Below are 16741 nucleotides of genomic sequence, written 5' to 3' on the forward strand. Positions count from 1 at the left end.
GAACAAATTATGTCATTTTGTCTAAATTAAGTCCAAATAAACAACCATGTATAGTTTGTTCAAATTAAGTAATAAAAGAAACAACCATATCAATCGAACAAAAAAAAATGCAATTTCTTGTCTCATCGAAAGAAGTCGAATAATGTGGTGATAAAGACTTACTCCCAATCGTCCATTTGTGCAAAAAGACATAAAGACCCTTCTCATCCTCCTAATAAAAATAGCCCTAGAAAGGTAGTCCACCCCAATACAGATCAACTACTATCTATTGCAACCAATAAACCATAAACATAGATACCAGCTACTATATTATCTAGTAAAACCAAAGATATAACATACATATGATCGTATTTACAAAATACTTATCTAAATATAACACAAAGACAAGCAAAAAATCATTTTTTATGATCCAACAACCATGAGAAGATTATTAAAAAAATTACCAATTGGTTATCCAAGAAACTTCCATTCCTTCTCTCCAAATTCCCCATTTCCAATTCACTTCCGGCCACCGAGATGTACACCTTAAGATAAAGCTTTTTGATACATTAGCAACAACATCATGATGTATAAGCAATGAAACATCAACCAACCCCACACATTGATCCAACAAAGAAGCAACCGATGAAAAAGTCAACAAAGGGTCAACCAACAACAAATATGCACAAAATGTTTTCAACCCTTTTCTCCTATCCCATGTCTCCCAACTATCCACATCATAACACGCCTCTAATTCCGACCACAGACTTGAGTTAATACATAAAGAATTCACATTCGGGAAAACCGTGAACACCTTCTCAAGGGTAAATTTGGAAAACCCAACTGCCCCTCTCTCCCACTTTCGTGAATCCACTGTTAGATTTTCGACTGTTTTTGTAAATGGGAATTTTAAGAGTAAGGATCTGATGTATAAAGACTCGAGCCAAAGGGTTTTTAAATTTTGGAACTTTTTGATTGTAAATGAGTCGGCATGATCAAGGGCAAGATGGAGATGAGATAACATGGGAGCTTCGATGTAAAGTGAAGTGGGTCTTATGCATTCGAGTCTTAGTGTGATGAGTGTGGGTGTGATTAGGGTTAAAGATAATGGGGCATTTGATACAGTCCAGTGACAGGTTTTGAGGTTAAGAAGGTTGATTTTGGGGAGTTTGAGACCACCCACACCTACCAAGTTAAGAACTTGAAGATTTGGGAAGGATTTGTTCAACATGTTTAGGTCTTCATCGTCTAATCTTATGAATTCAAGTGTTAAAGTTGTTAGCATTGGCATTGGGTTCATGTTTTCTACTGATAGCCATGCGTTCTTCACCTCTAATTCAAGAAGATTATGACCTGCATCAATCAAAATTGAGTGCATCGATTAATTAGAGAACTGAAGGTACATGATCTTCCTAATTGATTGTCAGATCATAGAGGGGGGTTTTATCATTTCGCATCAGTAGAGAATTGAATTTTACAATATAAGAACAGCATCAGCAGAGGATGAAGAACATGAATAAGAATTCTTGCATATATGATGAACTTACAATACGCAGAAACTAGAGGCAACAGGTCCGATCGACGCCAACAAGATTGAATCCAAAAGTCAGAAATTGAAAGCGATTTCAACCTTCCGCAAACCCTAGGTAGCCACTCCTTAACAAAATCTCCATGGGTGAGGTACAGATCATCATTCTCGTCCTCAACGTCATCGTACGACACATTTCGGAGTGGTTTCTCGGTGCCTATACAGACCGAATCGACAACCCTCAATTTCGATACAAGATTGAGGAAAATTGTCTTGAAGGGAGTAACAGATTGTGACGAACTTGAAGAATTCGATAACTTAGACCTTGATTTGATGTACCTTTCCAATGAACATTGAATATTGATTGATCGAAGTTCTGGAGAGACAGTATTGAACGTCTTCCAAGCTAGTCGGCAGCGAGCTACATCGGCCGAGTCGTCGAGTCGACTCAGTATATAGAGGGCTATATCATCGGGAAGTTTGTCCATGGACTGAGAGATACACAAGAACAGAGAAAAAAAAAAAAAGCGGTTAGAAATACTTATGTCCCTTTTTTTTTTTTTTTTTTTTCAAATTCACAATATGAATCTTTGAAAAATACGCAACGTGAATTCGGATTCACACGGTGAATCCGAAATATATTTTTCACATTCACAATGTTTGGTTCCGAAATATATGAATTTAGATATTTTTAGATTTATTTTTTGATAAATAATAAGCTTTAGAAATTAAAAAAAATATTTGGTTCCTTCAATAACCAATAATAATTATGGTTTTCTATTGAACTTTTCATATATATATATATATATATATATATATATATATATATATATATATATAAACTTAATAATTTTTTTTATTTTACCTAAAAAAAATTATCAATTAAGACCAGAGAAATTGATCATAATCTTTTCTTTTTTTCAAAGTCTTTCCAAGAAAAGTTTCCATAAAATAGTTAAGAAATTGAAAAACGCTAAAAAAATAGTAAATTACTGAAATTGTCTGTATAGTTTGGTTAAAATTGCACGTTTGGTACCTAACTTTTTTTTGCACTCGAATCGTCCCTGTAGTTTGATTTTCTTGCGTTTTCCGTCCTTATGGTTTGGTCAAAGTTGCATGTTTGGTCACTAACCTTATGTATGTTGTAAAGCCCCGATTCTCAGGTATTGCTTTTTAATAAGATTTATTGGGTTAAGCTCTACTCGATGAGTTGGTTGACCTACTCGTCGAGTAGCAGTGGGGTGGGATCGCATGTTAAGTGACCTACTCGACAAGTCCATGTTGGGACTCGGCAAGTAGGAGCTGGCAGATGAAACCCTAAATCTCGGGGTTTGCACCTTTATTTAAAGGAACCTCAGCCTCCTTTGGCCACTTTGCAGTCTCTGAGAGCTCCTTAAAACCTTAATACACGCGTGTGTATGTGTGCCCATTGTGTGTTTTAAGCTTGAAATGAGGATCTTTGGAGGGAGAAGGCTTGGAGGACAAGGAGATTGGAGCAAGTAGATTGTGGGAATCAACTCCTATCTCAGTTATCATCTTCTGGAGGTAACCATATCGCCTTTTTCCTTATGAATCTCTTCTATTGGTTGAGTTTTAGGGTTTTTGGTGAGATATTAAGTTGGAAAGATGAGCTATGGGCTAGATCTGTGGTTGTAACTTTAGATCTGGACCCTCCTTGGATTCTAGAAGCATAACGTTTCAGTTTTGGTCATGATTAAGGTCCTTCTTGAGCCTGAAGTTCCATTAAGAACTTAAAATAGGCATTTAGAGCCTTTAAAGCCATGCATGCACGTAAAGTTTGCAACTTTACGTGATAAGCATGCCCTAGAAGCTTGGATCTATGATTTGGAGCCGCTGCATGGCTCAAAACAAGTCTGTATGGAAAGAGGACTGAATGGACTCAGCAAGTCGCAAGGTTGACTCGACGAGTCACATGAAGATGGTCGTGAACTCGACGAGTTGGATGAACAACTCGGCGAGTCGGATGAAGATTACCATCAAACTCGACGAGTTGAAGAACAACTCGGCGAGTCGAATGAGTTTTCCCTAGAATATGTATGCGTGTGTATCCGTCGAGTTGCAAGGAGGGAAATCGACGGGTGGCCTTAAAGTTTAATCGAGAATCGAAGGAACTCGGCGAAGTCACCCCGATGACTCGGTGAGTTGGATTTTACTTCAAGGAACTCGACAAGTAGCCGAGGGTACTCGGCGAGTTGGGGTCAACATGGACTGTTGACCTTGACTGAGGACTTTGACTTTGACCAGGGGTTGACTCGTGGGTTATGGGGTACCTTATAAGGTTAAGGACTTATGAGTATATTGTACTATGATCATATGTGGTGGAGCCTGTGTCAAGTGATCCGAGAGTTGGAGTGTATCTTCCGAGTCGACATCTGCAAGTTGATTTATCCTCACTATATCGATAGGGTCTACGGCACCAAGGCCGACCCTTTAGTTGTTATTGTTGTGGTATGTTGCATGTGGTTATGATCTGCTAGATCGGAATCAGGGTAGACAGTATGTTATGCTATTATGATCCGTAAGGATTGGTATGTTAGTGACCTGTTAGGTGGGTACTCTAGTTACGAGAGAATTCTATGATTGATATTCAGTGTGATATATATGTTTGATGCTTGTATATGCCAGTATATAATAGTTATGCGCACTTGGTTATTGGCTTGTGGGTTGGGTTGTGGCGGTCCTGCTTTGTGCTGTAGGTCATCATACCCTATGAGCGGTCCGGGGAGACTGCAGGCCCACGTGGCGGACCAGTCATGCCGAAGGCTCGGGATAGATTCAGATAGACTGTAGGCCTAGCAGGGCGGTCCAGTCAGGCCGATGGCCCAGTATGCATGTTGATTGATTGATTGTTGGTGATATGGCATTGTCTGTGTGGTGTTGGTATTTTGGGGGTAGCTCACTAAGTCCTCGGCTTATAGTTTTCAGTTTATTGTTTCAGGTACTTCAGGAGATCATGGCAAGGCAAAGGCGTGACCGTACCGCTCCTCATCCATATGTTATAATTTTGGGACACTCTGATGGATATTGACTTGAAAACATTTTGTAAACGATGCTATTTGATTTTTAATTATGATAAAAAAAAAGTTTAAATTTGGCGTAAAATTTATGGATGTTACAAGTTGGTACCATAGCCTTGTTTTGAGTGAATTGGAGGAACACTCGTGTGAATCCAGTCTCAAATCAAGTAGATTTTCGGAAAGTAAGTTTTAAAAATGGTTTTCAAAATAAAGGATGGAGGATGCAGAGGGTACGATTAGCCGGAGCCTGTAAGTAAACCCCAAAATACCATACAGTTATTTGATATTCTGATATGTTAGAACAACATGCTAGTGTTAGGCTAGGGATCTTCAGGAATCGCATGATATGTCTGATTATATGATACCTATTAGCCTAGGGTTTCTTGTATATAGAATTAACATCATAATTGTAGATGTTTAGTATATGCATCACGGCTATGTATAGTCAAGATCTTATAGCCTGAGAATGTCTGATTCAACCTTAGAGTAGGATTGGATATTCGAAAGTCTATCGGGTCCAGCGTTATGTGTGGCTAGCATACACTAGCGCTACAGTGGCTGATGGAAGTTCCATGGAGGTGTGAGTTGTGCAGAGCTGTGGGATCAGTTGTAAGATAGGCGATGTCCCCTAGTAGTGAGGGTTGAGCGTACATTATGTTGAGTATAGTATTAGGGCGTTGTGGTGATACTTGAGAAAAATATGGGTAGGTGTGGAAGGTAGTATGAGCCCGTACTACTGGAAGCACAGGACCCATACGCGTAGCAAGGAAGTCACAACCCCTAGGATTTGTGGGTTTTGGTCTCCCGATATTATGTTATTTATCTAATGGTTTATATATTTCAGTATGGTAGTGACGAGACGTGTTGCTTCTAGATCCGGATCACGATCAGGATCAGGGTCGGAAGACGGAGGGTTGGAGGTGCCGGTAGCACCTGAGCCCGTGGTACAGATAGGGATCGAGGAGTTGGATGCCAGGATCCGGGAGATCATGCACGATGAGGTCGTTGCAGCTTTCCGAGCGCAACTACTAGAGATGTTTGGGTCGATCAAGACCGCGATGGTTGAGTATTTTGATGAGCGATATGCAGCTCTGGCAGAGACAGCATCCGCTGCAGCCACTTTGGCTGTAACTGCGGCGGGGGCTGGAGGAGGAGCCGGCAGGGATTTCCAATATCTGGGCTTCGATAATATGAAGCCCCCAACATTTGATGGTACATAGGATGCGATCAGAGCTATGCGGTGGTTGTCTGACGTGGAGGGCTGTTTCTTCACGTGCTCATGTCCTACTGACCAGAAGGTCAGGTGTGCTCTGAACCTGCTTAGGCTCGGGGCAAAGGACTGGTGGAGATTAACGACATGTTCATATTCTGATGATCAGCGGGCTGCTATTACTTGGGAGCAGTTCCGGGATATGTTTCGCACCCACTACGTTCTGCGCGTGGAACGGGAGTGGCTTGCTCAGGAGTTTTTGACATTGAGACAGGATGGGGAGTATGTGATGGAGATTACCCAGATGTTCATTGAGAGGGCTATGTGTTGCCCAGAGTTTGCATCAGAGTAGTCTCAGATGACTGGTTATCTGAGTATGCTCAAGACGGATATACGGCAGTTTGTGGCTACACAGTGTTGTGAGACCCTCCTGGATCTACAGGAAGCCGCGAGGCGGCGTGAGTTGGAGTTAGAGCTGCAGCTGAAAGAGCATCGTCAGGCACTAACACAGTCTCAGTCGGCGCCTAAGCGGTCTAAGACCGATGATACTCGATCTGGGTGTCAGCAGAGCCGCACCTGTGGAAAGTGTGGCAGGGGTCATTCGGGAGTTTGTCGAGCGAGAGGTGGGTACCACAAATGTGGGAAGGAGCGACACTATGTCAGGGACTGCCGTCAGTCCGCCCCTCCAACAGATATGATGATTTGTTACCATTGTCATCAGGTTGGTCATGTGAAGACCAACTGTCTACAGTTCGCCGCCAAGCCGGCGCTGGGTTCCGCGCCAACTACTGTGAGGATTGGAGATGGGAGGCCAGTCAAGGTGGAGCCTCCGAAGGCTCAGGGTCGCGCCTTCCAGCTCGCGGCCGAAGAGGCCAAGGCAGCACCGGATGTGGTTGCTGGTACGTTTCTTTTCTCTGTCTCAGTTATTGTATTAGTGTTATGCTTATTGATTGTACCTGTGGTTAGGTACGTTTTTAGTGTATTCTTTGCCCACTTTGGTATTATTTGACTCGGGAGCGAGTCGGTCGTTTGTATCTTAGACCTTCTCTAGAGGGTTCAGTGTGCTGATAGATGATCTTGAGTGTCCATTGCGAGTTTCGATCGCCAACGAGCACGGGGTTTCTGCTTCTTCGGTCTACCGGGGATGCGAGTTGGAGATTTTCGGGGTGTCCTTCCTGATAGATTTGATTCCTATCCCCGTGGGGGATGTATGTGTGATTGTAGGGATGGATTGGCTTAGCCATTTTGGCACCATGATCGACTGTGAGGGACAGCGGGTGGTGGTTCGAACCCCAAGTGGGGGAGAACTGGTAGTATATGGTGAGGGCACCAGGTCGGGATCAGGGTTTTGTTCGGCGGCCAGGGCTCGACAGTATATTTAGCACGGGTGTGCTGGTTATTTGGTGTATGTGGTAGATACACGGGTTAGAGAGCAGCTCTCAGTTTCAGAGGTCCCGGTGGTTAGAGAGTTTGCTGATGTGTTTCCGGAGGAGTTACCCGGAGTGCCTCCGGTGAGGCAGGTTGAGTTTAGGATTGATCTAGTGCCAGGTGCGGCCCCTATCGCCAAGACGTCGTACCGTTTGGCACCGTCGGAGATGCAGGAGCTATCATCTCAGTTGTAGGAGCTGCTGGGTAAGCAGTTTATTCGTCCGAGTAGTTCACCATGGGGAGCACCAATCCTTTTCGTCAGGAAGAAGGACGATTCGCTTAGGATGTGCATTGACTATAGGGAGTTGAACAAGTTAACGGTGATGAACCGTTATCCGCTCCCGAGGATAGACAATCTTTTCGATCAGCTGTAGGGTGCATCTTGGTTTTCCAAGATTGATTTGAGATCAGGATACCACCAGGTCGGGGTGAGGGAGGAAGACGTGGAGAAGACCACATTTCGGACTCGTTATGGTCATTATGAGTTCGTGGTGATGCCGTTTGGGCTCACCAATGCGCCAGCGGTGTTAATGGATCTGATGAATTGAGTCTGCAGACCGATGCTCGATCGCTCGGTCATTGTGTTCATAGATGATATCTTGGTATATTCCAAGACCCGAGAGCAACATGAGGAGCATCACAGGGAGTTGTTGGAGGTTCTGCAGCGAGAATGGATGTATGCCAAGTTCTCGAAGTGTGAGTTTTGGTTACGAGAGGTCCATTCCCTCGGACATCTCGTTAACCAGGAGGGGATTTTGATCGATCCGGCCAAGGTGGAGGTAGTTATGCAATGGGAGACTCCGAAGTATCCCTTGGAAATTAGGAGTTTCTTGAGTCTAGCAGGGTACTACCGGGTATTTATTCGAGATTTCTCCAAGATTGCAATACCCCTCACTCGTCTTACGAGGAAGGGGGTGGATTTCCGGTGGGGCTCTGAGCAGCAAAGGGCATTTGAGACCCTCCGGCGATGTTTGTGTGAGGCGCCAGTGTTGACGCTCCCCGAGGGAGTCGAGGATTTTGTGGTATTTTGTGATGCATCTATCACAGGTTTGGGGGTGGTCCTCATGCAGAGGGGACGGGTGATAGCCTATGCATCGCGGCAGCTGAAGCCGCATGAGACGAGATACCCTACGCACGATTTTGAGTTGAGAGCAGTGGTTTTCTCCCTCAAGATTTGGAGGCATTATTTGTACGGGGTCCGGTGTACTATATACACGGATCACAAGAGTTTGAGACACATCATGGATCAGCCGAACCTGAACATGAGGCAGTGCAGGTGGCTGGATGTAGTCAAGGACAATGATTGTAAGATCCTTTACCATCCTGGTAAAGCGAATGTGATTGCGGACGCCTTGAGCCGCAAGTCAGCTGGGTCTTCAACCCCGGCAAGGTGTATGAGGATAGCGGTGGATTCCCCGTTGGTGGGTTTGATCAAGGATGCTCAGATTGAGGGTATGAGACCAGAGAACTGGAAGTTGGAGAGGATTAAGGGCGAAAGCGCCCGGTTTGTTCAGGATAGCCACAGATTGTGGACTCGTTACGGTCGGGTTTGGGTTCCGATGTCCGGAGGGGTCCGACAGACGGTGATGGAGGAGGCTCATAAGTCTTGCTTTTCTATACACCCGGGGGCCACGAAGATGTGCCGGGATCTGAGTTTGAGTTACTGGTGGCCGTGCATGAAGCGAGAAATTGTTGGGTATGTTGAGAGGTGCTTGACCTGTAGGATGGTAAAGGCCGAGCATCAGAGGCCGCATGGCAAGCTGCAGCATCTGGAGATTCCCATGTGGAAATGGGAGCAGATCACGATGGATTTCATTACGAAGTTTCCGAAGACGACAAAGGGGTTCGATGCTATATGGGTAATCGTGATTCGATTGACCAAGAGTGCCCATTTCCTAGCCATACGGGAGAGTTCGTCGGCAGAGAAGTTGGCCGACCTGTACGTCCTCGATATTGTCTCTCGCTATGGGGTTCCAGTTTCCATTGTTTCCGATCGGGATGTCCGATTTACTTCCCGATTTTGGTAGAAGTTCCACGAGGAACTAGGTACGAGACTACATTTTAGTATAACGTTCCATCCGCAGACTGATGGGGAGAATGAGCGGACCATCTAGACCCTCGAGGATATATTGAGGGCGTGCGTCATAGATTTCGGTGGGAGTTGGGATTCCCACCTACCACTTGTAGAGTTCGCCTACAACAACAACTATTATTCCAGTATTGGCGCCCCGCCTTTCGAGCTGTTGTATAGGTGGAAGTGTAGGACCCCAGTCTGCTGGGGCGAGGTTGCGCACAGGGCGATGGGTCTGACAGAGGTAGTCTTGCAAACTACCGAGATGATACAACAGATTAGACAGCGACTGCAGACCGCTCAGAGTCGACAGAAAAGTTATGTCGACCGACGCCGATCTGAGCTGGAATTTCAGGTGGATGACATGGTTCTCCTGAAGGTCTCACCCTGGAAGGGAGTGATCCGCTTCAGGAAGAGGGGAAAATTGGGTCCCCATTACATCTGGTCGTAAGGATTATGGCCAGGGTTGGCAGGGTGGCTTATAGGCTAGAGCTTCCGGAGAAGCTTAGCCAGATCCACAACACATTTCATGTTTCGCAATTGCGAAAATGCATTATGGACCAGGGGGCACTGGTATCGTTGGATGACATTCAGGCTGATGAGCACCTGAACTATGTGGAGATTTGCGGCTATTTTGGAAAGGAAGAAGAAGATTCTATGGAACAAGGAAATACCTTTAGTAAAGGTACATTGGGAACATCGGAGGGGATCCGAGTGGACATGGGAGCCGGAGGCAGAGATGCGCGAGCATTACCCGTCATTGTTTACTCCAACGGACTTCGAGGATGAAGTCTAGTTCAAGTGGGGGAGAGTTGTAACCCCCCGATTCTCAGCTATTGCTTAAATAAGATTTTTTGGGTTAAGATCTACTCGACGAGTTGGTTGACTTACTCGTCGAGTAGCAGCGGGGTGGGATCGTGTGTTAAGTGACCTACTCGATGAGTCCATGTTGGGACTCGGCGAGTAGGAGCTGGCAGATGTAACCCTAAATCCCACGGTTTGCACCTTTGTTTAAAGGAACCTCAGCCTCCTTTAGCCTCTTTGCAGTCTTTGAGAGCTCCTTAAAACCCTAATACGCATGTGTGTGTGCCCATTGTGTGTTTTAAGCTTGAAAAGAGGATCTGTGGAGGGAGAAGGCTTGGAGGAGAAGGAGATTGGAGCAAGTAGAGTGTGGGAATCAGCATTTATCTCAATTATCATCTTCTGGAGGTAACCATATCGCCTTTTTCCTAATGAATATCTTCTACTGGTTGAGTTTTAGGGTTTTTGGTGAGATATTAAGTTGGAAAGATGAGCTATGGGCTAGATCTGAGGTTGTAACTTCAGATCTGGACCCTCCTTGGATTCTAGAAGCATAAAGTTTCAGTTTTGGTCATGATTAAGGTCCCTCTTGAGCATGAAGTTCCATTAAGAACTTAAAATAGGCATTTAGAGCCTTTAAAGCCATGCATACACGTAAAGTTTGCAACTTTACGTGATAAGCATGCCCTAGAAGCTTGGATCTGTGATTTGGAGCCATTGCATGGATCAAAACAAGTCTGTATGGAAAGAGGACTGAATGGACTCGACGAGTCGTAAGGTTGACTCGGCGAGTCACATGAAGACGGCCGTGAACTCGACGAGTTGAATGAACAACTCGGCGAGTCCGATGAAGATTTCCATCAGACTCGATGAATTGAAGAGCAACTCGGGGTGTCGGATGAGTTTTCCCTAAAATATGTATGCGTGTGTATCCATCGAGTTGCAAGGAGGGAACTCGACGGGTGGCCTTAAAGCTTAATCGAGAATCGAAGGAACTCAGCGAAGTCACCCCGATGACTCGGCGAGTTGGATTGTACTTCAAGGAACTCGGCAAGTAGCCGAGGGTACTCGGTGAGTTGGGGTTAACATGGACTGTTGACCTTGACTGAGGACTTTGACTTTGACCAGGGGTTGACTGGTGGGTTATGGGGTACTTTATAAGGTTAAGGACTTATGAGTATATTGTACTATGATCATAGGTGGTGGAGTCTGTGTCAAGCGATCCGAGAGTTGGAGTGTATCTTCCGAGTCGACATCTGCAAGGTGAGTTATCCTCAAATCATACGAACTTCATAACAATCATCGTACTATTTTGGGTTCTCCCAATGTAAAGTGACCTAAAAAAACGTTTTCACATAAGAACTTCAACACAGTTCTTATATGATTTGAGTTCACCCAATCATAAACGTAACCTACAACAATGTGAAAAAAAAAATAAAAAAAAACAAAAACTTTTCCGCGTGCCACATAGAATTCGCAGGTGAAGACCTACGACCATTCTAAAAGAAAAGAAATGTTTCACCTATGAAAATTCCAAAAGAAAATAAATGCTTTGCCAAGCCGTCCACATTTTTGCACATAATGACTAAAAAATTGTGGTAGATTTGTTCATTTCCCATTTTGTGGTTATTTTATGGTAATACTTTGTAATTTTTTTTAATATGGTTAGTTTCTCTTAAGACTATTTTTTTTGTTATTTTTTTATATTCTTAGATTACATTTCACAAACGGTCCCTATGGTTTTGTGAATATCATAATTTCAATCCAAGTTTTCAATTAGTGTCGACTGAGTCCATGTGCTTTCCAATTTTTGCAATGTGAGCCCAACCTAGTAACCTATTTGTGCTTCACTCTCCCAAGGTGTGTGTTCTTATATATATATATATATATATATATATATATATATATATATATATATATATATATATATATATATATATCTTCTTCACACCAAATGACTCTAATTTCCATCATATCTTCTCTGTCATTGAAGAAACTTGAAGTTGGTGTTTTGTGGATGTGGCGGTGTGTGTGTGTCTATATATATATATATATATATATATATATATATATATATATATATATATATATATATATATATATATATATATATATAACATCCATAAAATTCATGAAAATTTAAAACTTTTAAAACCAATCCACAAATTGTTTACAAATTAGTTTTCAAAACATGTTTAATATCAAAGTTTTCCTAAAATTATGAAACAAAACACGATGAGGTGCACGATCACGCCTTTGCCTTCCCGCGATCATCTGAGGTACCTGAAACATAACCCAAAACTCTAAACTCAAAGCACAGTGAGTTCCCCCAAAATATCAACACATCACATAATCACAACAGCAAACAACATGCATACAGAGCCTTCAGTCTGACTGGAATGCCCCACCGGCCTATAGTTTACCCGGTAGGCTCACAAAACCTACAACATGACTAGTACGCCACATCGGGCCTTCAGCCTATCTGAACTGTTCTCCGGGCCTTCGGCCTGACTGGTACGCCCCACTGGCCTTTAGTCTATCCGGGAAGCCCTGGGTCTGTTGGCCTTCATCACAAAGCAGGACCGCGTCAACCCAATCACACATACACCGTGTCGACACACATATATAACAGACAAGCATACAAATAAGCAACCAATAACAAATAGACAGATCTTACAGATCACTAAGCATAACATCATCCTATCTATCAGGATACATATCTAACATATCACTACAATACACAATCATACGATCGCTACAGTACACAATCATATGACAAGTATACAAATAGCCGGCCTTGGTGCCTTCAACTCATAAGTACACGGAGGAAAACTCACCTCGCAAACTGAACAGAACTGGTGAGGCCCGACTCTGATACTCATCTCTCTAATCCACAACTATTCCCACCAATGACCAATTTCCATTAAAATCCCAAAATACCCAAAATATCCTCAAGCTCAAACTTGGTCAGTCAACAGGTCAAACCTACTAAGTCAACTGAGTCAACCCAGTCGAGTTAACTCAACTGAGTCAACTCAGGACGTATATGTGAGGCATACTCCTGAGATACGCTAGGCGTACTCCAACCCTCGCAGTCAACCACCATCGGGGTAGTTGACCTCGTACGCGAGGCGTTTCTGCTAACTACGCATGGCGTACCATTGCAAACTCCAAACTCGAGTAAGTGCTTAATGGCTTAAGCACTTATTTCCATATTTCAGATCTAAGGTTCAATCACGCCCTAGAGTCATAAATTTTCCACCTTTATGACTTTACAAGTCCAAAAGGTGTTTAATATAAGGTCTTAATCCATTAAGACCTTCCACAAGTTGCATGGAGTGATTCTAACCAAAGGGATTTCATTTTTATGGCTAAGAACCCCTCCTAGGGTCTGAAAGGACAACTCAACACTACTAGAAAAACAGCCTTTTACGATGCTCATTGTGCGTCGTAAAAGGCTCAAACGACGCGCAAATGTGCGTCAAGGAAGGCCCTGTCATAAAGATAGACGACGCGCTTTTGCGCGTCATCTATAGACGACGCGCAATTACGACGCGCGTTTACGACACGCAATGCGTATCAAGGAAGGCCCTGTCATAAAGGAAGACGACACGCATTCGCGTGTCGTAACCTTACGACGTGCGTGTTAATGACACGCAATGCGTATCAAGAAAGCCCCTGTCAAGAAAGGCCATGTCATAAATGAAGATGACACACATTTTTGCGTATCGTAAATTTAAATATTTAAAAAAATATATATTTATATATTTATGAATTTTTAAATTAAATTTGCATTTAATGTGTCATAATAGAAATAAAATACCATATACAAAAAAATACAATCCATTGAATAAACTTTAATGTCATACAATTCTATTTCTTACAATATATAAATTTGCATTCATCTAATCTACTCTATGTTTCATACTAACAATTGAAATGAAGAATACAACACTTGCATTTTCAGCATCTTATCTCTTTCGGCTTGAGCTTTCTTTTCCACTTCTAACTCGAGAGCTATTCGCTTTCATCAACCCTGTAAACACAACAGAAAATCACTTGTCATTTTCATTCGCTTTCCAATTTCCGTTGTGTGTTTAAACAATGACAATCAAAATGACAAGAATACCCTCATACAAATTGTAAATATTACCTGTAAAGCTATCAACAATGACAATTCTTGATCCTATGAACTAGAGAGTATATCATCACAATTCCATCTAACACCACCCATAAGAACTCGTAAAGCTATCAACAATGCTAATCCCTGTTTCAATTCTTTTTTATAAAGGTCATTTTTTATAATGTTTATGAGTTATAAATACGTGTGTGTATGTTAAGGTGTTTTTCTTTCTGTTATACACAAACAGCAACACACATGCACACACATAACAAAAGTAACAAATAAATGATGTTTTGCGGAATATAGCATTATCCTTTCATAGCAGTGTACTTTTAAGTTTTTGTCAATTATAGCATTGAACTTTTGTTCTCTCTCTCTCTCTCTCTCTCTCTATATATATATATATATATATATATATATATATATATATATATATATATATGGTTAGAAATAACAGTAATATGAAACTTGCAAAGAGAAAGAGAAAAAGTCAACTCACTTGGTCAATTGCAAAATGAGTAGGTTTATCTTTTACAAGAGACAACTCTTCCCTCAAGCAAACCACCACTCCAACAGAAGCATGTGTGGTAGTGATTCTCGTTTGAACCAAATCATATAAAGATGAACCTTCAGGCATTGCTACTGAATTTGCATCCTTCATCCTCCCAACAACAGCAGCTTCACCAAGTGGAATGGGATCAAATATCTTACAAGGCAGCTTCATTAGAGATGATTCGTTGTATTTCAAGAAATCCTGTAAATTAACAAGAAATACATATGATTTATTAACTTGTCAATTGCATGTTGAAAGAAGTTTTGTAACTAAACGACCAACTAAAACATTAACAGGAACGACTTTTATCATGGAAAGCAACACTTTAAGGCACGAATCATCATCATGACTGTACTCCACGAGGGATTCCAAAAATACCCCTAGAAACTTGTCAATGTTGGACTCCTTGGTTTATCCAGAAAGAACCCCCGAAAGATCCATTTATCACAAATCAAAACCATGTTCAGGAAACATAAAGAAAAATAAAAACTTTGAATTGTCAAAATAAAGAAAAAATTTATCCTTTGAGGCCTACCTAATTTCCTTCAAGATATTAACATCCTTTTTAGGGAGCACTTCCACAGATTGCAACTGCCATGTAAATAAGAAGGGTATAAATTAACTGCATAGAGTTACGGATAAACAACATATGGCAAGCAAGAATACCTGTACTGGCCTAACATTGTCGTGATTAAATTGCATTCTCTGTTATACCTTGTAATAGATAAGAAAAACTGTTAATTGATGATCCTACTATAATCTGCACTTCATAATGTAAAAGTTAAATCAATTACTTGGTTAATAGATAAGAATACTTCTTATATATATGTTGAGTCCTAATGCAAACAAAGCCAACTAAATATATGGAACACATGCAAAATAAAATAAACAAAGGCAAAACAAAATAAGCCAATTAATAACAAATATAAAATCATTTATCAATATAGGTATCTAGCAAAAAAAAATTCAAAACCTAATATCTAATCGTACAGTGTAGTTTGGGGGTGGGGGTCGAATGTGAAACAAGAGAAGGCGGGGTCACGGTGGTTGGTGGCGAATGGGATGGGGAAGAAGAACGGGAAGCATCCGTTGATGAAATCGAAAGCTGGTGGTGGTGCTGATAAGGCGTCTGGTTTCTAGAGCTAGAGTTGGCATCTGGTTTCCAGAGCTCCCACCACCAACTCCAGCACCCACATCTTCTGCACTCTCCCCAACCATTCTAATCACCCATTCAACAAGTATAAACATTGCACATAAGACAAGGGTATTTCCGGCACATGAAAAATAAAGCAAACACACTTACCTGTGTGCGAATGTTATTTGGGTCAGCACCTAAATTCTCAAGAACACGAGCTGCTACACCTTCACCTTCACGAAGCAAACATGGAAGCAAGTGCTCTGATCCAATATAATTATGACCTAAAAGATTCCATGGAATTGGCAGCAACCGAAGCAGAGTTATAACTAGTAGGGGCTGCTGAAGCATACGGTCCATAGCTTGCTGGATCAAACGGTTGCTAAACCTGTAAATAATTTTCTCAAAAAATCATTTTCTTTTTTAATTAATTAATTAATGGATTATAAATAAATAAATAAATAAGGGTGGTAAGGTCTTACTACAAAGCTTGGGACATGAGAAGCATCGCGTGCCTGAGACTTGGTGTTTTCAAAAGATGTAACTTGGCTTCCAATCATTGGTGGCATGAACCTAAAACTGAAGTTTGGATTTGGTGATGTATGAACAACTGGGTATTGATGACTTGGAGTAGGGAGTGAAGAAGAAGAAGAAGAAGAAGAAGAAGAAGTCTCTTGCTTCGACTCTTTGCACTCGGGTCCCGTATTCAATGACATGTCACCTTCCGTTGGTAAATTCTTGGGTACATTAGATGAAGATGTGGTAGGTTGTTCAAGATGATCCTCCTCTCCATCAGCATTTTCATTTCTGAACCATTAAAGTACATACATTTATCAGAAACTGTTGTCTACTCCAATATGAAATACAACCTAAGT

General features: G+C 42.0%; 1 protein-coding gene across 1 annotated transcript; it reads right to left on the bottom strand.

The window, feature by feature from the left end:
* Nucleotides 1-278: 278 nt before the first annotated feature.
* LOC111883860 (F-box/LRR-repeat protein At4g29420) lies at nucleotides 279-2028 on the bottom strand. Its single transcript, XM_023880191.2, has 2 exons — nucleotides 1527-2028; nucleotides 279-1332 (listed from the first exon to the last, which is right to left on the bottom strand). The coding sequence occupies exons 1-2, from the start codon at nucleotides 1993-1995 to the stop codon at nucleotides 440-442; spliced, it is 1362 nt and encodes a 453-aa protein (XP_023735959.1). The 5' UTR covers nucleotides 1996-2028; the 3' UTR covers nucleotides 279-439.
* Between the last annotated feature and the right edge of the window lie 14713 nt (nucleotides 2029-16741).

This window comes from Lactuca sativa, chromosome 7, assembly GCF_002870075.4.
Source record: "Lactuca sativa cultivar Salinas chromosome 7, Lsat_Salinas_v11, whole genome shotgun sequence".
NCBI lineage: Eukaryota > Viridiplantae > Streptophyta > Magnoliopsida > Asterales > Asteraceae > Lactuca > Lactuca sativa.